The sequence below is a fragment of the Aethina tumida genome, chromosome 1 (genome assembly GCF_024364675.1).
Source record: "Aethina tumida isolate Nest 87 chromosome 1, icAetTumi1.1, whole genome shotgun sequence".
Taxonomy (NCBI): domain Eukaryota; kingdom Metazoa; phylum Arthropoda; class Insecta; order Coleoptera; family Nitidulidae; genus Aethina; species Aethina tumida.
Genome location: NC_065435.1, coordinates 68670292 through 68696841, shown reverse-complemented (window position 1 = coordinate 68696841; position 26550 = coordinate 68670292). Strand labels below are relative to the sequence as shown.

At 29.1% G+C, this 26550-nt stretch overlaps 2 protein-coding genes and 2 long non-coding RNA genes across 4 annotated transcripts; 1 reads left to right on the top strand and 3 right to left on the bottom strand.

The window, feature by feature from the left end:
- Positions 1-2: 2 nt before the first annotated feature.
- Positions 3-1046, bottom strand: LOC126266488 (uncharacterized). Its single transcript, XR_007548834.1, has 2 exons — positions 781-1046; positions 3-139 (listed from the first exon to the last, which is right to left on the bottom strand). It is a non-coding gene; the product is annotated as an uncharacterized LOC126266488 (long non-coding RNA).
- Positions 1047-1816: 770 nt separating this feature from the next.
- LOC126266487 (uncharacterized) lies at positions 1817-2739 on the bottom strand. The gene is made up of 2 exons (XR_007548833.1): positions 2493-2739; positions 1817-1989 (listed from the first exon to the last, which is right to left on the bottom strand). It is a non-coding gene; the product is annotated as an uncharacterized LOC126266487 (long non-coding RNA).
- A 373-nt stretch (positions 2740-3112) lies between these two features.
- Positions 3113-6163, top strand: LOC109600036 (EF-hand domain-containing family member C2-like). Its single transcript, XM_020016100.2, has 13 exons — positions 3113-3240; positions 3290-3466; positions 3521-3671; positions 3727-4028; positions 4080-4401; positions 4455-4725; positions 4780-4922; positions 4975-5171; positions 5222-5346; positions 5400-5513; positions 5565-5744; positions 5792-5894; positions 5950-6163. Exons 1-13 carry the CDS (start codon positions 3184-3186, stop codon positions 6100-6102), a joined length of 2295 nt encoding a protein of 764 aa, XP_019871659.1. The 5' UTR covers positions 3113-3183; the 3' UTR covers positions 6103-6163.
- Positions 6164-6322: 159 nt separating this feature from the next.
- On the bottom strand, positions 6323-24672 carry LOC109599565 (uncharacterized). Its single transcript, XM_049970560.1, has 15 exons — positions 24541-24672; positions 12727-12998; positions 9062-9162; positions 8730-8885; positions 8550-8678; positions 8256-8495; positions 7915-8043; positions 7630-7759; positions 7460-7582; positions 7322-7411; positions 7146-7269; positions 6880-7098; positions 6736-6827; positions 6587-6676; positions 6323-6527 (listed from the first exon to the last, which is right to left on the bottom strand). The coding sequence occupies exons 1-15, from the start codon at positions 24566-24568 to the stop codon at positions 6465-6467; spliced, it is 1986 nt and encodes a 661-aa protein (XP_049826517.1). The 5' UTR covers positions 24569-24672; the 3' UTR covers positions 6323-6464.
- Positions 24673-26550: the final 1878 nt, after the last annotated feature.

Sequence of the window (26550 nt, the reverse complement as noted above, 5' to 3'; positions counted from 1 at the left end):
AAAGTAGATGATATATAATAATAATGTATAAAGATGGCTCTCATTCCGGTCTGAAAAATGGTGGATTACCCTTGCCTATCATCCTGACCACACAGTTACGGGGAAACCTTATGCCGCAATAGAATACCTCGCATACGTCCTGCAAAAAAAGTTAATTAGTATTAATAATAACGTCCAAAAATCTTATTCTTAATATAACGCCTGTTCAAACTCTTCGAACAGGATTATTATTACATATTCTTCGAAACACAAATTTCTTGGAAAAAAAATTTTCGTATAATTCGTAAATGTTAATGATTTTTTAAATTTATGTAAAAAAGTAATATTTATATAAATTGCAATATATGAATAATTACCCTGCAAACGCGGTATGCTTTATGGAATTTTGTCTATTATAGAGGAAATATAGACATGAAAATTTAATTCATTGCAATTAAAAGTCGTCTTTTTTCTTTCTGCATCAGTTTATGGATTTGAGGGTCTATTTGATTACACAAAATTATCGAATTACCAAGTTATGAGAGGCATATATTGATTAAAAATTATAAAAACTACTATTTTTACAAATCAATATATGTCATCATGTACTCAAATTTTGTATATGACTTTTTGGTGATATTTACATAATTTAAAGAAATATTCAAATTACAATCTACAAAAAATGTTACATTAGAAAAGTTTATTTTCATGTGAAGTGTGTTTTCGTGCAAAATCTTAAACTTTTAAAACAACTAAGTGTATTTTGTTACATTATCTAATAAGGGATGGGATTATATTTACCTCACATCCTTCGCAGCATGGTTCAAATAGTGAAAAAAGTATATAAAAGCCGTAACATATGGCTGATATATGGAAACTAAAAAATAATAGTACTATAAACCACAGTATACATCTACAACAGGCAGACATCTAAAAATGTTAACAAATTATTAACAGCTCTGCAAATATATAAATCGATGTGCAATATTAGGCTTGTAAAATTTTAGAGCAAAATTTATATGACGTTTTATATGATATTTGATATTTAATGGGATGTCAAGCGAGTAGACTTGTGTTTCCTTAGTAACCCCGTAGAACTAATTTTATTATCTTTTTTTTTTAATAAATAAAATATGCGAGTATATAAATATTATATTATTTCTAGTTCAATAATGAATAGTTGAATATTTATTCAAATTAGAAAAATGATGGATTTCCCTTGTCACAATTACGGAGGAAACTTATTCCGTTGAAAAATATCTTCGATATTTCCTAAAAAATATGTAAAGTGATTATTAAATCTTAAAAGTGAATATCAAAATATGTTTTATTCTTTATAAGGAGCTTTAAAGTGAAAATAATATTTTTTGAGTGAATTACGATTTTCAGTTCAGTTCTGATTTATTAACAACCTAATTTTTCTAACATAAATTAACTCAACCTAAAATAATTAATTACCTAATATTACTATTCTACACTAGACATCCAGATCCTGTCCGGATTTAGCATCAATCCAAAGTCTAACGGTGAAAAAATTGTTTGGTCTGAATAATATTTTTGCAGCTGGGCAAAACTAAATTCAACCTGGATCCCCAATTTGTTCATCTTGGCCCAGGAATAAGAGCTTCGAAAAAAAAAGTTCAACCTAATATGTTAAGTCCCATGACAGACAAATATCCTTCCCTTTACCCCAGGGGAGAAGTTCTGAAGTTACTTTTTTTAATAAAATCAATGTTAGTTTAAATTTATTTTTTTAACATTGTCCTTTGCAAGGATTCTCAATTTTTTATATTATTTTTAGATCGAAACAAAATTTTACAACTTTATATAAAATACAAATAATTGTTTATTAAAGCATTTGTATAAGAGTAGTAGTAGTAGATGATATATAATAATGTATAAAGATGGCTCTCATTCCGGTCTGAAAAATGGTGGATTACCCTTGCCTATCATCCTGACCACACAGTTACGGGGAAATCTTATGCCGCAATAGAATACCTCGCATACGTCCTGCAAAAAAATTAATTAGTATTAATAATAACGTCCAAAAATCTTATACTTAATATAACGCCGCCTAATATTACCCTGCAAAAATGTTATACTAATACTAATGTACGAGATATGAAAATTATAGATGTATCGTAGATATGAAAATTTAAATTTAAATTATTGTATGTCTTCGTAGTTGGGGACTATGAGAAATTAATTAAATTTAAAAATAAAAGTCATCTTTTTTCTTTCTGCATCAGTTTATGGATTTGAGGGTCTTTAAAAATATATTTGATTACACAAAATTATAGTTATGGAGGCATATAGTGATTAAAAATGTCTTCCTTTTATGTATAATTAAAAAAAAATGAAACCAAAATATGAATATAATATGACTATATGGTAATATTTACGTAACTTAAAGAAATATTCAAATTATCTAAGTTTACAGAAAATGTTACATTGGAAAAGTTTATTTTCAGGTGAAATGTTTTTTATCTAATAAGGGATGGAATTATACTTACCTCACATCCTTCACAGCATGGTTCAAATAGTGAAAAAAGTATATAAAAGCCGTAACATATGGCTGATATATGGAAACTGAAAAATAGTAGTACTATAAACCACAGTATACATCTACAACAGGCAGACATCTAAAAATGTTAACAAATTATTAACAGCACTGCAATTATATATAAATCGATGTGGAATATTAGGCTTGTAAAATTTTAGAGCAAAATTAATATGACGTTTTATATATTATATTTGATATTTAATAGGATGTCAAGCAAGTAGACTTGTGTTTCCTTAGCAACCATCGTAGAATTAAATTTATTCTCTTTTTTAATAAATAAAATATGCAAGTATATAAATATGTTATTATATTATATATATTTCAGTTTAATAATGAATAGTTGAATTTTTATTCAAATTAGAAAAATGACTTAAACCCAACCTAAAATAATTAATTACTTAATATTATTCATCTAATACAAGCACTAACTTTTCTGTAATAAAGTGAGAGATATAAAAATATTATGGTAGGTATAATCTATAAATCTGTAGTGTCTAGAAAAATTGAATATCGTACACTTACTTGTACGCGCTTAGCAACCACCGCTATAATAAATCTATCGACAAAACTGACATTTTACATTTCTCGTTTTGTTCCGTATTATCTTTTAACATTGAGACAGTTATAATTTATTAACGAATATGTGTCAAAGACATCCAGATCTACCTTTTCTGCCCGGATTTACCATCAATCCAAATGTAAGTCTAACGGTGAAAAAATTGTTTGGTCTGAATAATATTTTTGCAGCTGGGCAAAACTAAATTCAACCTGGATCCCCAATTTGTTCACCTTGGCCCAGGAATAAGAGCGCTGAAAGAAAAAGTTAAACCTAATATGTTAAGTCCCATGTCAGACAAATATCCTTCTCTTTATCCCAGGGGAGAAGTTCTGGAGTTACCTGCCTGGATTTGTTTTGATAAACAAGTAAGATTCGTGTAAATATGCTTAAGTGCCTGTTTTATTTATACAATTTTTTAGATACTTCAATTCGATGCGTTCTTCCAAGAAACACTGCAAGAAGTACGATGCACGCCTTACATAGTTCGAAAAGTAAAGATATACTTCTTTCTTGAAGATGGCACCATTCAAGTTATAGAGCCGAAAGTCAAAAATAGTGGTATCTCACAAGGTTAACAAAAACGATGACTAACTTAAAAATATAAATCAATAAGAAAACATTTTAGGTACATTGATTGCTCGGACCAGAATTCGTTTCCCCGAACCGATGTCTGAGAATTTTTACGACATATTGGACTTTAACATTGGACGTGAGGTGGAATTTTTCGGCAGAGTCTTCAAAATCACAAACTGCGATCAATTTACACGGCAATTTTTGAACAGATGTGGCATAGCCGTACCAGATCCAATAACTTCGCCCAGCGATCCCTACGATGTCATGCGTTCCAAGGAGCAGGACTGTTTCTTCCCCAAGAAGCCCAATCGATTTGTCGATTCTAGGGGGAAGTTTTTAGAAAATGATCGAAAGGTAAACACCATATATATTAGTTTATTTTGAAACAACACTGTAAGGATATAGGTTTTAAGATTCAAGGCTTATTGGGATGATCGCAAAACGGAATTTGGATATATTCACAATTTGGAAGTGTTGTTTTATTTGGCTGATGATACGATAGAGATAAATGAGAAGAACGAACCCAAAAGTGGACTGAGAAATTTTTGTTTCTTGTCCAGGACTAAATTACCGAAGGATTACAAAGGTTTACCGGTGCCAGGAGAGGATGCACCGAATACAATTTTGAATGTTTTGGGTTCAACTTTAAATAGAAGATTCACTGTAGATCCGTTAGATTGTGGGAAGAAAGTCAGTGACTTTTATACCGAAAAAGATTTCAGCATCGGTAAGCTTGTTTGCTCATGATATTTTTCATTATATAAGAGAATTAAATTTAAGGTGGAACTTTAAATTGTTACGGCAGAAATATTGTTCTAATAGACTGTGACAATTTTACAAAGGACTATTTCTCCAAAAATTACGGATTGGAAGAGTTGATTCCAATCGATGCTCCTAATAACAAAAAGGAAAAAGACGATCATAAAATTCAAGTTAAACAATTACCGCCTTGGAATGGATTCGGTGGTTATGAAGATTCAGCTCAAAATTGTATCAATGTCGCTCCCAAACCGCCGCATCGAGATTTCAAAAAGTTTTTAGCATATGACAGGTGAATTTAAAATTAATTTTCTAAAACCATAATGTTATTTATTGATTTTTATAGAATCGGTATGGACAGTCACATACTAAGATTCGAAGCTAGATTGGTCTCAAAGATTCCAGAATATTGTTCAAGAATTTTCATCGTGAGTTACTTTCTATCCGATGATACAATCAAAGTAAGTGAAATTGCCAGAGCAAATTCAGGTATAAAAAACATTGATTTTTTGAACATTTTATTGTCTAAATTTCGTCTCAGGCTTCAAAACTTCGTGCTTTTTCTCCAGAAGGCCGGTCAAATTGCCAGGTCAAAGAGTATACACAAGCGAACCGCCTTTGAAGTATACTCCCCAACATATGTTTGTGGGAGCTACTTTAATTATAAATGGCTTTCAGTTTGTCTTGATCAATGCAGATGAATATTCTTTCAGATTTATGGAACTCAATCCTCAAAAAGTAAACAATTTGTTTCTTTAATAAATATAAATTAAATTGTTGTGTTATAGTATCCTAAAGCAAATATTAAATTGATCATGGAGAATGTGAGAGAAAGATTAAGACCTATATATAGAGATTTCATAGCTGAGAATATTCCAACAGAAACTCCCACAATTCCATACACTAAACTAAGGTAAGTTTGTGAATAACTTGCAAATTGCTTATAGTATTTCAATTGAATTTCAGAGCCCAACTTTGTAAAATAATGGGTGAAGAATTTACCGAACACGAGATGATAACAATTGCGAGAGCATTTACTGCAGTCTGCACAGAACCAAGATATAATAGAGAAAAAATAAGGTATTTGGCACGCTAAAGTCAAAAACGATATTCCTAACTTATTGATTTTAGAGCTTTAGCTTTGACTGAATTAAAACGTTTCCTCTGGGACGATTGGGTGCGGCTAAGAGAATATATGCTTAAACGTGATCCGACCAAAACTGGAGTTTTGTCACGAAAAGATGTGTGCACGGTTCTTAAAGCTTGCAGAATCCCATTTGATCCTATTTTAATTGACAAAATATTGGATGTGTAAGTTTTGTATAAATTTAAAAATTTATCTTAGGTGTTTATTTTAGTTGCAAGACTGATGAAAATTGTAATATATATTACATGGATTGTTTGAACTTTTTGGATAGAAGAATTGATCCTCCATCAGATGTAGAACCTGTGAATGTTAAGGTACGAGTGCTTCAATGCACTTTTATTAATGGTCTTTAAATTGTTTGTATTTTAGAGTGAACTTTGGTGGGGATTGGATAGAGATGCAGATCCAACTCTTCTTATTGACTGGTGTGAGTTTAACAAGTATCTGGATTTGGAAGACACTTTCAAACAACCTATTACTGATCAAGAAATTAAAAATTTGGAGGAAAAGAATCTGATTTAAAAAAACTTTATACAAATTTTTATACATTTACAAAATGAATATACCGATTTATTATTTAGAAGTGTTTTTCTAAAAGTTTTGTTCCTTATAGATGGTAATATATTAATTAATTTGGTTAACTAAAATAACATTTTGTACAAAAACAGTTTATTTTCCATACATATACATAGACTTAAAATATACCTCTTATTAAATATTTGCGTTTTCATATAAAAGTAATACAAAATAAATACATCGAGATCAGGGATAACTTATTTGACTAATAAAATCTAATGCATCTAAACGCACACTTGTCAAAGGAGTGCCCCATCAGTTTGTAACAACAACTAACACTTACATTAGTTTAATTTTATACCAATATTTTAATAATAATACGTATCACTTCTGAGTCTTTTTATGAACATTGGCTCGTTATCTTCATCCTCCTGAAAAATAGTTGGAACAAATTAAAGTAGTTCGTTAATTAATTTGTAGTTTACAATACCTGGAAATATGTGGGTGTTTCCATGCCTACAGTTCGATTAACACTACCTTCTTTGCATGTTAACCAATATGTGTCCATTAGCCCTTTTCCCTAAAAATTTCAATTAAGGGATTAGTTAAAATAATTATTTTAGTAATACAGTTAATCACCTTAACATCCACCAAACCCCTGTGCTCTATTCGATAACCCCCTATGTGATCCAAAGCTTTTTTCATTTCCAAACTGATGTGAATTTTGGATGCTAAAGTATTTTTGTTTTAATGTTTATTTATTACATTTTTTAGATAAATTACCTTCTCCGGTAGACTCCATTCTGGATGCGGTGTTGACGGTGTCTCCAAATAAACAATACCTTGGCATTTTTGAGCCGACAATTCCCGCAACTACTGGCCCAGTATGAGCTCCAGATCTAATTTGCAACCTTTCAGATTTCCTGTGGGGGATTTTAAATTGCGTCGAGCCAGCCAACAAATCCAAAGCCATACTTGCAATTTCCGATACATGTTTATTACCTTAAATTATACGTGTAGGTAGAGAAAAAATGATTGTGTCAGATTACCGTTCTTTACTGGCAATCCAGAAGCTACCATGTATGAGTCTCCAATTGTTTCAACTTTGTAAACATCATAACATTCTATTCTTGCGTCGAATAGTTTATAGATTTTATTCAAAAACGTTACAACCTGCATAGTTAAAACTGTTAAAAAACATGGATAATTTGTTAAATAATTTTACCTCCAGTGGTGTGCTGACAGCTGCTATTTCAGTAAATCCTACAATGTCGCTAAAATAGATGGTGACTGAAGCGTAGTATTCGGCTGGAACCTTTAAAAAAACTTTTAAATAATTTTAGACAACGATATATAATTTTACCTGTCGAGTTTGTTTTAATTGAGTCGCCACGCTTGGTGGCAACATTTGGAAGAGTAGTAAATCACTCTTCTTTTTCTCCCTCTTTAATTCCTTGGCTTTCTTTGCCAAATTTGCAGCGTATAACTAAGAAGGGGGTTAAAGGGGATAAGTAGACTTTGACAGATATTCACCTGAATGGTTGCGACGGCATTTCTAACAAGCCAAATAATTACTGGAGACACAGCCAGGACCACTACGAGAATAGCTATTCCTACAGCTTCACTGTTGGCTGCATCGTGAAGATTGTCATCCACATAATCTCTACAATTAATTATATTTTTCATTACTTTCTAATTTATCATCTGTAAGTAACAGTTTTTGGTGATCGTTGTAGATAAATTTTAATAGATATGAACAAGTGACAAAGGTATAAAAAGCATTTAATTTTTCTAACTGAAATCTGTATGGAATTTTACCTAATTGTCATTCTTAAAGAACGTTGTAATTTCCTTAGTTCATCCGTATACATTGCTATCGCTTCGAAATAGTCCAGTGCTTCGCTATAATTGGGAGCCCTTTTTTGGTTTTTTATTATTATGTCACTCCTAAAACATTAAACGTTATTTATAGAACAGTGTTTGGAATCTTCCATTCGGAATTTTATCACAAATGGATTTAAGGATATAAAATATTATTCTATAGTTTGCAAGTTTGCCAATTCTAAATTGTTGGATGTTTGACCTACATTTTATGGTGTTTACAATGTCAAGACTATAAATTATTTCCTGTAAACAAAGTTTCTTTTAAAATTCCTTACTTGTGTTTTATATCACCATAATTGACCATGGTCAGCGCTAAGGATGTATATTCTTTTCTCATCTTTGGTACATAATTTAGCGAAGTGTTTAACAGGTCCTTCGCTATTGCATCATGTCTTATATAATTTTCATAACTTTCGGACCATAAAAACCCTTTTCCAAAGTAGTTGACGCCATAAACACTGGATATCCCTATGTTCTCAATACTTTTGAGTAAATTTTTAAACGACAACAAGTATCTAAAATTGTAATAAAAATTTTAAAACCAATTCCATAAAACTGCAAAAACTTACCTCCACACACCGCTACTGTCAGTTTCTTTGATCTCATTAGTTAAATGTTCCAACATGGCAGCGTTGACTGCTGTGTACCAGTTCAAAACGTCGGCCATTTTACTTTCGTTGGTTGTTGTAAGATTTTGTCTGCAAAGCGTCAACTAAAAATTGTTGTTGTTAATTTGGGCAGATACGTACCTGAAATAACCCAAGTTTTCCTGAAAAGTGGTTTTGTTGAGGTGCACTTTTTTCCCATCCTGTGGCAAAGAAACAGGAGGCCACGTGGCCATGTTCTCAATCGCCTCGTCAGTCAGTTCGTACCTCTTGGTCAAATTTGTTCTGAGAACACGTTGACTAAAGAAGGTTATATAAATTTACTTCAAAATTATTGATTTAAAATTTGACTACAAACACTACGATCTACAATAACGTATAAAAAATGAAATGATTGTCGATACTACTGACTGCGCCGTTTTCACTTCTCATCGTAAAAAAAATATGCATGCCGAAATAAAAGCTAGTTTTGTTACCTTTCGTGATGACCACCCGATGTGTATACGTAAAATGCCACTTCCGATCGCTCCATTTGCATTCTAGTCACCACTTTTCCCAGCTCCTCCGCTTTCGTCACCTATAAAAACAATATGTTTTATTTGCCTTTACTCTTTGCCCTTCCTTCTTCGACATTTTATTGCATATAAGTGTTATATTGCTAATTTTATAGTAAAAAAATTAAGATTAATTAATTTATCATATATATTATTTATTTTAATTCCAAATTATTAATAAATTTTGTAGATTAAAGAATCGACTAATAGTAATTTGATCACTGTCTCCCCTATGTTTGACCATCTTTTGCATTTTGAAACTTTATATTCTACGAGAGATCTAAAACAAATTTCAGAGTGTCCAGTGTCAAAAACTGACTTCATGAGTTGATGTATGAAGTTCGCTTTCATTTATATTATTTGTCGGTGCTTTTTGCGACTTGTTTGTTCTGTCACTCAATAAAAAGGGGACCCTACCCTTTTCAAACATTTGCAAATATACTGTTTGCAAACTGTACCGGTATTTCTCGATGCAAGTAAATTGACGTAGATGGAAATTGTTGTCTGTAAAATCAAAGAAGATTGTCTGCAAGACAATATATGAGAGAATTTTTGAAACGTTTTTGCGGGGAACATCAAGGAAATTGCTCCGTCAACCACTAGACCGCATCCTATTTTATAAGAAAATAGTACAATAAATTTAAAACGATTATAAAACACAAAAGACATTCTTTACAAAAGATGGAGGATCATCTCGTGGGAACTTAGGTCCTTGAATTTATCTGAAAATCAGAAAATATTCCACAATGGTCAGAAAGGGGGTCGTTTGTTTGTAAATCTGAATTTTATTCTTCACTTCCACTGGTAAATATTTTTTAGTCCTGTCTCTAAATGTGGATTTATTCAGAATGTTACAATCGTCTTGGTTTCACACAGCATTTTTAACCTAGATACAAAGATACTGTTTTTAAGAATCAATATTCTTCTATTTGTATGTGAGGACACGTTTCGTATCACATATTTTTAGTTAGACATAATGTCTAATGCCCCGTGTTGAATGTAAATGGTTGGCATGCAAAAATTAGTTCATAAAGTCTAAAGTAACTACTACAGCACATTTTACGATGACACTTAAAACTAATGAACCCTGCCGCTTTTAGATTACTTCATCGAACAATGTGTTTCTACCTCATTTCATATTCCTGCAATGCTGCTTATTGTGAGTGCAGTGTGGAGCCATAGAAGATTTTATGATCATTTTATTTATTATGACGATGAATAAAAATTAGAGTAAATTAAAAAATTCAAATTTGATTACTCATAATGAAATTAAATCGATATTCTGGATTTCGAGTACACGAACTATGTATGATACTTAAAATTCCGAAAACAATTGACTAATTTGTTCGACTGATTCAGCTTTACATGTCTGACTGTAAATCTTTGCAAGTTTATTAACGACTTAATTCCATGCACCATTCCAACTCGTATGGTTTATTGAGTCTATTAATTGATTTCGATCGAATTAGTGTGCGGTTCATTTATCAGAGTTCAAGGTTACATTACACTTAAGAAGCACAATAAAAAAACGTCCATTTTTAATCTAAAAAATCATTATTTTTTGACATTTATTAACATCTTATGTAAAAATGTCGTCAAACTTTAAACGAGATAATAAGAATGATTAGATGAAACAAAAAATTTTAACGCTCGTCTAATTTCCCGTAATTTTCTGTGAGAGCATAATGGAAATTCAATACTTCCCACTAATTTGTCGGGACAATAAATTGATTAACGAGAAACAACCTCATGCTCCAATAAAACGCTGAGGCCAATATATTGCGCCTTCTGTTTCCTCCTGTTGCTCCGATGGTGATAAAAGGAATTCGTCGCTTTTCAAGTGACATTGAAACGGGAAATTATGATTTATCTGAACAGGTCAATAGAACTGAACTGAAAGGCCCTTTCAAAATTGCCACTGCACCTCGTAGGCGTCCAATAAAAGCTTGGCAGGAAAATGGATTATTCAAAATTAGCTTATCGATTTTATTAGGTCTGTGAGTTATAAATAAAAATATTAAATACCATTAGTAAATTAAAAAGAAAAATAATAAATTAAGTAATTATAAACTTGTTTCGCTTCTCAGGTCGAATGTAATTCTCCTAAGTCGGTCGCTATACTATAACATCTGGTCAGTTGAATAATAACTTGATAAGGGTTGAAATGTAATTAAGACAACGTTTATGGTTATACATGTCGAAGTCATGGGCGAGGTTGTAAATTTAATTACAATAATAAATTAACTGTTAAAGAATTAAATGGCAGGGGAAAAGTTGAAGGGGAAAAGACGCTGACCCAACCCAATGTCAATATGTGCTCAGACATCATTTACATACACATTTTGATAGAATTTATGAGGTTTTTGAATGAGGTGAAGTCATTTTTGATCATAAAACTTTTATCTTCACCTTTTAATATAAATTAGTTAAGATTACATTAATCAAGAGTAGCTGTAATCATAATTATGATATTTTATGACAAAATATTAGTTTTAAATTTAGTTAGCTTACATTATGATGAAACTACGGTATAAATTAGTACACATAAAACTTTCAAGTAGTTTATACATCATATTTATAATTTTAAACTAGAGAATTTTATGAGTCATCTCAGGTTTTATTACTATAATATTTCTGCTTCATATAAAAATATCTTAAATTTTCTGTGGAAACACGTTAAAATTGTTACAGGGATACAGTTACCATTTGATGGAGAAATCCCACATAATGTAGATTCTGTCTCATTAAATATTGAAACAAGGGTCCAGAAATGTTTTTTGCATGTTCTGGTTTCATTACTGTTTGTTTAATATTAATACTAAGTAATATTAATTAATAGTATTAACATATAGTATGTTTGATTCACATCAAATAGATGCTATTTATTAATTTCTACAAGAGACTAAAGTTGCGAAAATTAGTATAATCCTTATTCGGAAATAGGAATTAATTTGTTACTACATTTCATAATTTTATATATTTTACAGTATTAAATTTAATTCTAAATTCTAAAATAATTAGTCTAATCCTTCCATTTTCAGCAACAAAAATATAAATTTCAAAGAAGCAAACACGTTCTTTTAACGAATAAAGTAAGCTGTAATAAAGTTAAACGTTTTGCCTCATTAAATACTCAAGTAAGAAATTCAGAGTTTAGTACTTTGCTTTAGTGTATTTGCGTTTAATTAGTTATTCATATATTAATTATAATTAATTATTAATGTTTTTATGTTTATTGTGTCTACTTTTTAAATTTTAATTTTGATTTCACATATGGCTAAAATATTTTTTGGAAATTATATTACACTATCTATGGTTATCTCCAAAATAAAAAAATGAGAAAATTACTTGAAAATTTTAGGGCAGATTAAAAATAATAAAAAAGTTAAAAACGAGACCAGTAAGCAGTAATGTAGCCCAGTATAATAACATATTAAAATCAAAATTAAGTTGAAGAACAATAATTTGGAGAATAGATTATACTAATAATAATAATGAAGGAAAATTTAAAAAAATATATTGGAATTAGACAATGTGACAATTAAATTCAAAAATCGTTGGACAAATTTCGAAGTAATTCCACTTACTTGACTCTCTATGTCCATGACTTCGTGTCTGGACACCATGATATTATTAAGTATGACCGACGTCTGCACGATTAGGGCCATAATCGGTATAAAGGGCAGCACCAACATCTGAAGCAGATGAAGCTTCCTTCCTCTGCCGTCTGCGGGGTTGATGGATTTGGCACAGCAGTAGCCGCGAGGCGCCTGCGACACGTCCTCAGAACTGAGGGACCTTAGTGAGGAATCATCCCCTTCTGGCACGTTGTTCGCAGTTGATTTTGAGTTATGCATTTCTGGAAACATATTTGTTTTATAAATTTGAGAGTTTTATCATCCACATTTATCTTTTTACTTTAGTAAAAAACAAATAAATTTTTGTTTTTTATTTGTCGTTTTCATATTTTTAGATATATATTTAAGTGTGTTCATGTTATCCTCGCATTGTGTGTTTACTGATGTATTTGTTTGCTTGAAAATGTTCTGATTACATTCAATTATCCAGACCATTCTTTATGGATACATATTTGTTCACTTGAATAATTCTGTACGCAATAAAAGTATAATTTTGTGAACAAGTAATGCGTATTTATTCAAGTGTAATAGAATTATAGTTTGTAATCACTTTAGAATACTTTTTTACTCTTTAGTTGATCAATCATATTAATACATGCATATTTATACATTCTTTTTCTAGTAAAAGTAAGTATATATTGAATCCGAAATCAATATCAACGCAATTAGTTTTATCAAGAAACTGTTACAGTAATTACTAGAGTAAAAGGTTAGGTTCCTAAGCTTAACTGGACCAGCTTCAAAGTCGCTCAGATTAAATGTCAACAACAATAAATTAAAGTTCAGGAATAAAGGAAAGATTTACTTCTTATTTGATTAATTTACTCGTTTTCTTCTTAAACAGAATCCATCATTTTACAACAAAGGTTAAATAAGTAAAGTGAAATTTGTAAACTTATAAACAAATATTAAAATTTCATGAAATATTTTTTTTACAAATCTATATTGAACAACTCAGTAATTCAGCATATATATCCGATAATTACAAGATGTAAAGGGGACTGAAACGAAAATTTTGTTTGATTAAATCTTTGGGAGTTAAAATTTATCACCTGGCACAAACCCTTCTCCACATACGAATTAAGTCTGGACCGCAGAGTGTAATAGAAATTGGAAAGGACACTTTCCCATTTCAAGACCAGTTTTTTTGCCATCGAAATGGCGATGGTCATTCAACTGGCTATGATTGATTTTCCAGGAGCTTCCCTTAGGACAAGGCAAACATCATTAGACAACAATAAAAAAATAGTGACAGTGGTGAAAAAAAAACTCGACAAACACACATTGTACACATATGGATTCGTTTTATCAATTAGTTAATTAGAGTCGAGTGTCGTGACAGATGTTTATTGATTTCGGATGATTAATGAATTGGAGTTGTGTGGTTTTATTGTACTACACACATCCCAACTCCGCTATTGAAAACTTTAACCTAAAGTTTCCAATAATAAGTTGAGTTAATTACGTTTTCCCTTCAATAGAGATGAACAAAAAAAACGATAAATAAAGCAAATACAATCAGGGTTGATTCTTTGATGTCATCCGACACCGTTAAATGAAAATACGGTGAGGATGATGATATAACGAATCCCCATAAACTTAATTAGTTATTAAGGTTGTCGACCCCGTAAATTATTTCATAAAATGACAAAACCGTTTTGTACAGCCCGTGATCGTCCAAATGGATTAAGTTTCAAATTTTGCACAAGTGCCGTGATTAATTTTGGTCCATGATTAAATTGTGTATGTACCGACAATATTTTCCGTTTAATTTGAAATTTCGCTTTCGATTAATTGGAAATAGGAATCCAATTAAAAATTGTGTATTCTTATTGACACATGATGGATCGGACGAATGAAATTTTTGCTCATTTCGGGTGACACACCATAAAAACCTACATGCAGAACACAATTAAGGATCTAGATCACAAACTCATTAATCTTAGTCAATGACAGAACAAAGTTTCTTGTCGCTAATTACTAATTAGCGAAAGATAAAAGTGGGCGGCGAAGATGAACTATTAAAACGATTATGATCCATCGATACAATTTTGTTTCGCACTTATTTAATCACAAAATCAATATAATTGGCACAATTTATTTCAAGGACAGTAGCTGGTCCTTGATTCCAGATGATTCATTACGGTTTATTCGTCCGGTCTTTCCGGAAACTTGTGACGACATTAATTTTATTAATGTGAAACTAAAAAATTACATTTATGCACTTCTCTTCATATTTTGTTGTTAATCAATAGAAATGGAACTTTTGTGAAGAAAAAATAAAATTTATTGTATTATAACATGTATTAGGTTAAATAATAAAAAATAGTAATCGTTACACCCATTTTTGACTATTTATGTTATTTAAATTTCGTCGCATTTATTTAATTAACAAATTATGTTTTACATACAGTGTGTTCCATTTGAAGGCGGGACATGCAATTTGTATTTTTTGTTAATCTTTTTAACTGTAAAGCATGAAAATATGTACTTCTAGTAACAATGTCACGTTTGGCTCAAAACCAGAAGCTACAGGGTAATGTTTTAGATATGAGAATTGAAGAAATCATACTAGCAATTTTTTATAGTAAAATTTTTATAAAAAATCTAACTGTATCACTGGATTAGGCTTAATCTTAAATGGGTATATATTAAATTTCATAAAAAAATTTGTATATTCATAATTATATGAAAAAATTAAAAATCATATTTTTTATGAATTTATTTATAATATACTATTATAATACTATATAATAATTATATAATAATAATAAGTATAGTGTTAATTCTATAATATTCCAATATTCTTGAAAAATTAGAAAGTTTATTCTATTTTTGACAGTTTAGTCATCAGAATACTTGATTAAATAATAAATTAATAAAAAGAATAAATATTATTTTTTATTTTTTCCACAGAATACCCTATACATTTAATGTATAGGTATACATTTTAATGCTTTATAAATGAAAAAGTTTGTTAAAATCAGATAAAAAATTCAAATTTTATGGGGGTGTCCCGCTTTCACTGTATATTTTCATTTTAGGATAGTTAACATATTTTAAATTTAAACATGCCGTTTCTCTGGTACATTAAAACTGAATTTTTGTAGTCGTAAAGCAAACAAAAAAAAATATTCATTCAATTTCAGTTAAAATTGTTTAAATTTATATTATTTATACGGAGTGACATTCCATATAATATTATCTTTCCGTAGATTTTATTTAAAAGCACCTTTTTACCAAAAAATTACTATATCCTTCAGTATTTGCAGAAACTAAATTAAATAGATTCTGGAAGTGGTTTAGTGAGATTAATTATTAAATGCAAGGGACTTCACCCCCAAGCTTTCAGATTAATTTAATTTACCTCTTTACGTTGTGCGTGAGAAAGTTTTAAAATTGATTTAACCGAAATAAATCAATATGTGTTGTTCATTAGCTACTTACGAATTTAATTAAAAAAAATAAAAAAAACGTGAAACAATAAAAGATAATTTTAATGAAAACAAATTCTGGTCGAAATTTCATCATCCTATTCAAATTATAAAGTTGAAGAAGTACTTCCACTGCCCCATTTTCAGAAATTAATTTTTAAAAGTGCTTCTACATAATTAAACAACAAAACTTTTTAACTAATTAAATATTCTTTAAGTGAAGAGGAAGTAAGAGAATTCGAACGGGCGACTTGTCAACGATTTATTCGGCCGGTCAACATGACCTGATTGTACAACAGAGAGTCCCAGAATCAATTGTTGATTGATGAGTCCCCAGACTCATTACGCTTATGTATTAGGAAAAGCAGAAATAACAAGCTATCCCCCGACAATTCTAATAACAATTCTTCCTTCGTTTGTGGTGGATTACTGTCCTGTCATTCGTTGTATTACCGGATGTTTTATATTTGCCTCTCGCGCGCCTCAAATTTAGGTCATGACGGCAACAAGATCAACGTTATGCGGTTATGACATTCAACGTTTTGCCCGTCTTTATCTGGTTTTTCGATGTCCCTCTGGTGTTATTTATGTTTAAATATGTTGACAGCCACGTAGATGTGGATGCTTTACAACGGTCAATGTATATGTTTTTTTTTGAGAATGTACTGGTGAAATAAAAGGATGTTTTAAGATTGACGCCAATGTTTTATAATAAAAATATTCTGTCCAACAACTTTTAACAGTAATGAAATTTGAAATGGAAATTGTAGACGTTTTGTTTTTAACGCATCATAAAATTTATATTTTTTTATGAAAGCCATTGAATATAGAAAGAAAATTTCCCCTTCGATTATGGAACATAATTCAGGCATCCTTCATGATTTAATGTTTTAGGAACTAGGAAAAGATTTATTCTCCAAAATCTAAATAAATTACTGAAATGAGAATAAATCAGACATTCAGTCTTTGAAAGATACAACTAGCAATACACAAACAATAATAATATACAGAGTGGTTAACTTTATTTATACATTAGAGGTTTTTAAGGATATTAATTTGAAATTTCAGATATAGCTGCAACGTGATGTTATTTATCACTTGTATTCTTTCCTATCTTTAATTGCTTTTCAGAAATTTAATTTTTTCAAAAAAATTTCATACATGAAATGACAAAAAATGAATTGTAATGTTGAAGAGATCCTTTTTCGTACACACATTAATATCCTTTGAGAAACCTTTATTATATCAAAATATTATTGTTATTTTCATTCACTTTTATTCTACTTTAAATGCGAATAACTTTCAAATTGAACTACTATTCTACGCTGTATTTTATTCCTTACCGATACTTTATAGCATATCCTATAGCCAGTATGAATATTTATACTACTTTAAATGCCAATAATTTTTTTATATCACGTTATTGTTTTACAAATAATAAATATGTATAAATTGTGCTTTGTGAATATTTTTTTACATAATATTATGTATATTTATATCACAAAAATTAACAATAAGAAGTAAAGGAAATATACTTAAATTAAATTTAAAACCATCTAGTGAAATAACAAAGTATTTAAATTGAAAATAGGAAAAAAATAAATAAATGAAAATACCAGGCACCAATTTATTATTTATTAATAACTCTTGTTGAGAGACTATTTTGTTAACGGATATAAAGAATGTACTACGTGTGAAATTTTTTGCAAAAAAAATTATTTTCTAAAAGAAAATGAGGATATAAAAATTATTCAAAATATTTATGGAAATTCATTTGAAAGACAAAGTTAATGACTAAGAGCGCAGAAAAATATTAAAAAAAAGTAGATAGTATCAGGATATAGTTGTAATCAATATTTTATTTTGATATATGTCTTTTAACGTTAATCATAATATTATATTAAGTATTATATATTCAATTTAATTTAATATCATTTTTTATCTCCTTTTAAATTTTATTTTGTATTTGAATACTCTTATTATTATTATTATTATTATCTTACCATTATACAATTTAATTTAATATCATTTTTTATCTCATTTTAAATTTTATTCATTATTTAATCACTCTTAAAATATTGGACATAAAGAGTTATAAAAGTCAGAAAAAAACCATTAGACATACCAAAAATTTCTGATATCACCTCACAACAATATGATATAGCTTGGTACATTATAAACTCCCTCTGAATGTAAATAAGCGGTGTTAACCGTGTTTCCGCTCAATTTGAATTCAATCGACTTAAAACCGTGGCAAATTTTCCTATTTGCGATATTAAAATTCTACTAAGGCTTACGAAACATTTTACGTCTTTTAACCGCTCTAATGTTCAATAATACTCTCATTAGAATATCAATTTTGCGGGGTCTAAATAATATTTTTTTAACCTCTAACCTGTAACTTCTTGATGTTTGTTGTAGTATATTACAAAGACGCAAAATAAACTTAAAACATAATTTTATAATTGTTTACTAAATGAACATTTAATGTTCTGAATTGAGGTTTATTATCAGACATTTCTAACATTGTGGATAACATGAAATTCAGCACTAATGAACAATATTTTTATATATTATGTTCAATAAATACAAATATACTTAAAAAACATTTTTTAATTAAATGATGAATAAATATTTAATGGGCTTGAGTTTAATTTTCCATCAAACATTTGTAACAAAACTATTGCTTTTTTCTGTGAATATTACTATGTTCACATTATTTATGATACCTGTTGAGGTGAAGCTTCAGGTCTCTATTGCTGAATAATGTTTGTATTTTTTAGGACGGCTCAAGAAAATAGTTTTTAAAGCATTCATTAATCGACAAGGCAATTGTTTTTTGTCATAGATAACATAACACATTTAAGAGATGTTAATGTTTGAGGATTAATTTTAAAATGAAATGGATACCTTGGAAATGATTACTTTTCTTTCATATTATTTGTGAAACATGTTGGGTTAGCTTCGAGGACTATTTTTTTTAGGAATTAATTAATAACACTGAGATTAAATTGCACGTGTTTAATAAATGAAATTGTTTTTTAATTAAATATTACGTAAACATTTAATAATCTTAATTGAGGTGTAATTTTCATTAAGCTTTTCTTATAAGACAAAGGAAGAGCTTTTTCAGGAAATTATTATCTTTATTTACATTTTTTATAAAACCGGTTAAGGTGAACTGGAAAATATTTTTAAATAATCCAATTATATATGTTTATTAAATAAAATTACGGTATAAAGAAACATTATATAAGAAACATTCGTAACGAAGCATCGCTTTTCTTTGCTATGAATAACTTGGAAATTGTTATCTCCACGGGATTAATTAGTACCATACTAATTTATTGTTTATAAATGAAATTGTAGACGATAACACATTTTTTTAAATTAGTTGTTGTGCACACTTCAATAATCTCGATAAAGAATTAATTTTCATATAACTGTGCTGTGAATATTGGAATATCACACTATTTGTGAAACCTGTTAGACTGAACTTTTAGGACTGCACTTCTCTTAATGGTACAAAAGAAGCCAATTTTGTGGAGGTTAATACAATTTTTCTTTTTAAACAATTAATTAATGCACTGAGATCCAATTGTGTATGATTAATAAAGAAAAATTTAGTCAAAATAAACATTAATTTAATTAAATATTAAATAAACATTTAGTAAGCACAATATATATTTATACTCTATCAAACATTTGTAACCAAGTAATCGTTATTTTTTTGCTTTGGATAACTTGGTGATTGTTAGCTTTAAAGTATTTATTTACTTTATTAAAAGAAGTTACGGTTTGAGTATTAATTTTAAATTGGAATGGATGGATACCTTGGAAATTATTATCTTCACATTATTTGTGAAACTTGTTAGGATGAACTTCAAGGAGTAATTCTAATTATCCTCCTGCATAATATTGTGTAGTCTATTTTATTGAGTATTAGAAGTATTTTTTATGAATTAATTTGTACCTGAGATTCATTTATATACATACATAATTAATAAATATAAAACAGTAGACGAAATTTTTTTAATTAAATATTGTATAAACATTCAATAATCTTAATTGCGGTTTAATTTTCATCAAACGTTTGTTACAGGACAAAGAGCTTTTTGATGTGGATACCTTGGAAATTATTATCTTCACGTTATTTAAGAAACCTGTTAGGAAACTTTGAGGACTCCATTGCTTAATAATACCTGCATCCTTGAGGAAGCCAATTTTATGTACATGAAAGAAAAAAATTAAAAGAATTAATTAATCCACTGAGATGCAATAATATATGTTGTATTAACAAATAAAATTGTAAGCATTTATAACCAGACAATTGTTTTTTTTGTTATTAACATGGAAATTATTATATTCATAATTAACAGATATTAGTCAGTGTGTATCATGCAATTTTTTTTGGAGGCAAGATTTTTACGAAGAAAAATTTCCATTAAATATTGTGGAAACATTTAATAATTTTAATATGTTCATGTACCATCAAACTTTTGTAACAAGTCAATTGCTTTCTGCCGGGAATACCTTGAAAGTTGTTATCTTCAGATCATTTATTAAGCTTGTTAGGGTAAACTTCGAGGACTAATTTTAATTGCCCTATTGCTTAATAAAGCGTGCATCCCTTAGGAAATCAATTTTGTGGAGGGTTTGAAAAAAATTTTCTTAGGAATTAATTTGTACCATCGTGATTCAATTAGACATGTTTAATAAATAAAATTATAGACGAGAAAAAAACCATTTTTTTAATTAAACATGGAGTAAACATTTTGATAGGGTTAATTGAAATATATTTTCCATCAAATATTTGTAACAAGACAATTGTTTTTTTGCTGCGGATGACTAGGAAATTGTTATCTTCGTATTATTTATTAAACCTGTTAGGGTGAACTGTGGAGATTAATTTAGCTCCTCTGTCAAATGTGTATAATTTATAGCCTTGTCCTAAATATCTCCAATCTGGACCTATAAATTAAAACCCTTTATGTGACAAAAATGTGTCTACAAAACGTTTATTTGCATAATTACGTATATATATGTAGATAAATATATTAAAGTAATATGAACAAAATGAAGTGTGTTATGTCAAATATTGTTTTCAATTAAACTTAAATGTTAGAGAAAATTGAAAAGGAAAAAAATGAATGAAAAATTATTTTTCATATTGTCACATTTTATTGTTGTTCCTTTTAGACCAAGAGACGCTCACGCTCAGAATAAATTCTACTTGAACTCTGGGTTGTCGGAACTTTCTGATTACTTTAAGCAGTGCATCTAACTTTAATTAACTTTTCTAAATTTGCACAAACATCAAAGACAATTTGACGGATTTTTAGCATTTATATGAAAGCAACACTCAATGCATCTTCCAAACGGCGAGGACACAAAAATTAGCAACAACGCAGTTAAAACGGCGCAAATTATTTCTACGTCAACAATATCATTTTCATTTTGTGTGTATGTGCAATAACATGTGTCAAGTTATCGTGAACGTTAAAAGCGATTTACATATAAAGCGGTGCATAATCGAACCATTACTTGGGAGTCATCCAATTATACACCGTTTTAAATTCCAATTAATAACGGCCTTTTCTGGTTCCGATCAAAATTGAATAAACAAACACCAAAGCACGGACGTTATGCCATTGGAAAAAGATTAAAGGGCATTTCCCGTGTCTCTAATCAAAATTTCATTAGGCAGCACATTCAGCCGGCTGTTTTCAACCTCTAATTCATTTACACTGGAATTTATTCCTCCTATTTGGACGCGGGTGATTAATATTCAGGGGCTCTATTTGCTCGGATAAATGAGCCATTTGCAAGCCGCACCCCTAACATTGTCGAAAGAATAATGAAAACATCACCAAGAGCGAAAATGTTTATATGATTTATAACCGGCCACAGTTGTTCCAGACTGCCAATTCGCCCGGCGAATTTCTAATGTCGTAAACATCTTGGCTCTTCGCACTGGCTTCTTTCAGTCCAACTTTTATGTTACGGACGTCATTTTCGAAAAATTCTTGTAGCCGCACAATTTAAACGGATCCATCCTTTAAAATACTCGACCTTTCGTTGTATGCAAGGAGCATTTGATGAAAGTCTTTTATCCATTCAACTGGGTCACACAAAACTGTCTTAACGTCGTGGAAGTACGGGTTTCAACAATAAGTGGAATTGGAAGTTGCCCCGGAGTTTTCGGTGTAAGATGTTTTACTTGAGCAAACACGTGAAATTAATTATAGATATGATTTACCGAAACTAAATGTAATTAATGTTCGGATGAAGGTAAATCAGAATAATAAATTACATAAAACGAGGGAAGGGTTGTGTATGTTGGTGGGTTAATTTTGGAACTAGTGTGACAAATAATTAATATTAGACGTTACCTCACACATGTATGCTCTCTTTGAACTGAATTTCAATCCCGTTATTGAATTATTATTAAACATTAAAGTTACACAATATGTTGTTTCTCATCTTAATTATTTAAATTGTAGAATAATCTAATATAAAAAGTGCAATTACAGATCTTCAATAAGTTTTGATAATTCTAATCGAATTGCAGGCAATGTCGTCAAGATTGGGAATTACGTGTAATTTTTACTTGATAACTTGGTTAGTCGAATTTTTGCAGGGAATCCCTAATTTCCTTCGTTGGATTTTGATGGCTCTTCGTGTTCGATAACTCCATTTAAATGATAATTTACATTAACTAAAATTCTTTTGAAAAAGTCATTGAAAAAACTCTCTAACATCTGATAGAAATAGAGAAAACTCTTCTTATTAATGCTAAATTTACTTACTTATGTTCAGATAAATTAAACTTACAGAGTTTTACCTTTCTCCATATTTTACGTGTCACCACCACTTTAAGATAGACATCGAGAAGAATATGATAAAAATATAAGAATAAGTTCATAGCCCAAGATAAATAATTAAATGCCTCAAATACACCTTTAATTGGTAAATTAGGAAGAAAAATTGATCTTTCTGACAGGTCAGTGGTGTTAAATCCCCTGGAGTAACTTTCACGTTTTTTCAGGACTAATATTAATAAAATTTTTTACAGCTCTATTCGATTAAAAGTGTATGAGTTATGATACTATTTGGCCACTATTTATACCAATTTTGTAGATTATTCGTCATAATACAAGTTATAGTAGCTTGATTGCATTAGCTCAACAATATTCGGTTGTGTAGCTAAATTCGCTGCGAAACAGTCAAATGACAACTCAAGTTTATAGTGAAATACATCGTTTCCTAACAACTATAGTATAATTCAAACGTCGATTTCAATTACACGATTCATTTCCTCTCGTAAAACTTGCTATAAAACTAATTTGTTTCATCGTAATATGTAGATATTAAGTGCAAAAACACATTAAGTTTTATGGACGTTCACCTCAAAAACAAGTCATAAAATTGGGCGGATTTCCAGTCTGTATCAAACCAACTGAAAGTTTTACGGTCCCAAAAACAGGATCTACTCGTAATCCGGTATGAGCCTTGACGAAACGGACACTGGGACATTTTAAACTGAATATTTTCGAAACGTTGTAGAAAACAAATAAACAGGATTAGGCATGATTTATTTTATTTTGTGTTACGGCCTCGTAAAAACCGACCTTTTTCTATAAACCTGTTTTGGCACTTTTTTTTTACAGATGTAACATATGTTAGCATTCAACATATTTATGTTATGAACTACGAAAAACAAGTGCGTAAATTTCAGATTCATGTTAATTATGATGTATATGTAAACGTAAATTGTATCGTCTAATTTAATGGAGAACATTAATTTAAAATTGAGAGCTTTATTACATACATAATTTTGATTTATGTTTTGAAATTATTTTACTAAATGATATAATGTATATTTTTTATTTATATACATATATACATATATATATATATATATATATATATATATATATATATATATATATATATATATAACCAAACATTTTTCCAACATAAATTTATTACTTTCAATAAAAATGTTTTAAATAAACCCACGCATTATTAAACTATATTGCCACATAAATTAATTTAAAAATATTTATTTTTTAAAAGAATTCAATACAAATAATGTATAAATATAATTTATTGCAATAAGTGATTAAATTAGTGATTTTTATTTGGTCGTCACATAAGAATTGATACGTATTGAGAAAAGTGGTTTATATAAACAATTAATTATAATTAAAATTATTATTATTATAATTAATTATAATAAAAATTATTAAATTGGCGCAGTTTGTTTCAGCACTTTATAAAAAAATAATTTATAAAAAAAAAAATGACATTAGCAATTACAACTTACCAATAGAATTTTTGAATATGGAAACCATGAAAGAGCGCCTAAAACATCCCCCGGTTGACGATCGGGCGACGGTACGTGGAACGGGAGAACGGGACGCGTGCTGTGGCGTTTCAGGGTGCGAACATCGGGAGATTTCAGGATCAACTGGAACGGTGCGTGTGTGGCGGCGTATTTCAGCGGAGTCGGGCGCAATTTTTACAGGACACCGATCGTCACGACGGACACAAGTTTCGGGCGAATTTTCGATGCGACGCGTCTACTCGAATAAAGTTATATTAAATAATTGTTTGATTAAATTTAACGTCTATGTGATATATGGACGCTTGAATATTAATTTATTAACACAATCAATATTTTCAAACACAACAGGTTTTTTTATGTTTTATATTAAAGTAAAAAATAAACATAAAAAGAAATCTAGTGTTTTAGATTGAGCAAATAATGGAAATAATATTTTTCTTACTTCGAAAGGAAGTATTAGGAGGATTTATTCTGCCTCAATCTTTGTTTTTACGGAATGTCTAAACATTCCAATATTATTGAGTAATATTTACAAAGAACACACATGTTTATATTTCAATGTCAATTAAAATAATCTAGTTGGACTTTTAATAATATTGATTGACTGCTTGTCAAGTTTACTTGTGTACTTAATTGGGAATATTTTTAAATTACAATGGATTTTTATCGCTTAGGGTAAACGAAGATTTATACTGTAATAAATGGTTATTTAGGATGTAGAATACAGGACGTTAAAATACGTTTATATTGAAAAAATTGAGAGAATTAATTTACTTTACTATAAATTGCTAAATTAATGGATACAAATATTGTCTCAATTTTTTCAATATTCACGTCTTATCGTAATTGTATATATAACACTTATAGATTGGAAAAATAAATTAAATAATTTTTTCGAAAAGAATTTCATTTGACTCTTTGATTTAATGGATTATCTTAATTTTATAATCTTAGTAATTAACCTTTAACTCACTTATTATGTCAATTAAAATAATTAGACTTTTAATAATACTGCTTTCATGGTTACTTATGCACTTAAATATAAATATTCTAAAATTAATAAATATTTTTACAATAATTCACTACAGAACATTTAATTAATAAAAAGATAATTTACATCAAATGTTTACTTACTTCATATTTTAACTGTATTTTTTCAATCAATTTTAAATGTCTTCATTCATTTCAATTTTGAAATTGAAATGAAACACTTACATTAAAATAATATTAAAACAGTTATTTTTACACGTTTAGATGAACAAATAGACAAATTTTACTTCGATCTCCTGATATCATTATCAGACTTTAATTATTACATTATTCACTTTACATCTTAATTGTATTATTCTCATTTATTTTGATATTTTTGTGTGCACACTACAAAAAATATTTTTTTGGAAAGAATTGATTTTATTTTTTCTATTTAATGGAATAACTTAATCGTATAATATTAGTAACTAATATCTACGAATTTTGACATATCAATGTTAATTAAAATAAGGATGTTGTATTTTTAATAATATTGGTCAACCGCGTATAAAGCTTATTTGTATACATATTAGGACACCTTATTCACTTACGATAAAGTACTAAATTAAAGGGAAGATAAATTAAGTGTTTGCACCTTAATTGTATTATCCTCATTAATTGTGATATTTTTGAATGTATTTTATTACTTTTACAATAAAATTTTTGTTAAAATTAATAAATTGTAACTCGAACACAAAAATTTATTTGTTTCATTTAGTTCAATCTCTGTTTTACTGAAATAACATATCATAATAATCTAATATTAGTAATTAATACTGAACTTGTACTTTTAATAATTTTGGTTATTTGTATACTTAGAAACAGATATTTCCTTAAATTTTTTGCTTACTATAAAAGTAGATGTATATTGCAACAAATGGATATTTGTTTAGATGAAAGATACAACAATTTAAAACACGTTTACGTAAAAATTAAGAGAATTAATTTTTTTAAATATTA

Bases quoted from the DNA above. Each gene is read 5' to 3' on its own strand.
- LOC109600036 (XM_020016100.2), top strand. From the start codon at position 3,184: ATGTGTCAAAGACATCCAGATCTACCTTTTCTGCCCGGATTTACCATC. The intron at 3,672-3,726 runs GTTAACAAAAAC...AAAACATTTTAG, and splicing joins AAATAGTGGTATCTCACAAG to GTACATTGATTGCTCGGACC. The intron at 5,514-5,564 runs GTATTTGGCACG...TATTGATTTTAG, and splicing joins TATAATAGAGAAAAAATAAG to AGCTTTAGCTTTGACTGAAT.
- LOC109599565 (XM_049970560.1), bottom strand. From the start codon at position 24,568: ATGGTTTCCATATTCAAAAATTCTATTG. The intron at 12,999-24,540 runs GTAAGTTGTAAT...ATATGTTTCCAG, and splicing joins CATATTCAAAAATTCTATTG to AAATGCATAACTCAAAATCA. The intron at 8,679-8,729 runs GTACGTATCTGC...GACGCTTTGCAG, and splicing joins GAAAACTTGGGTTATTTCAG to ACAAAATCTTACAACAACCA.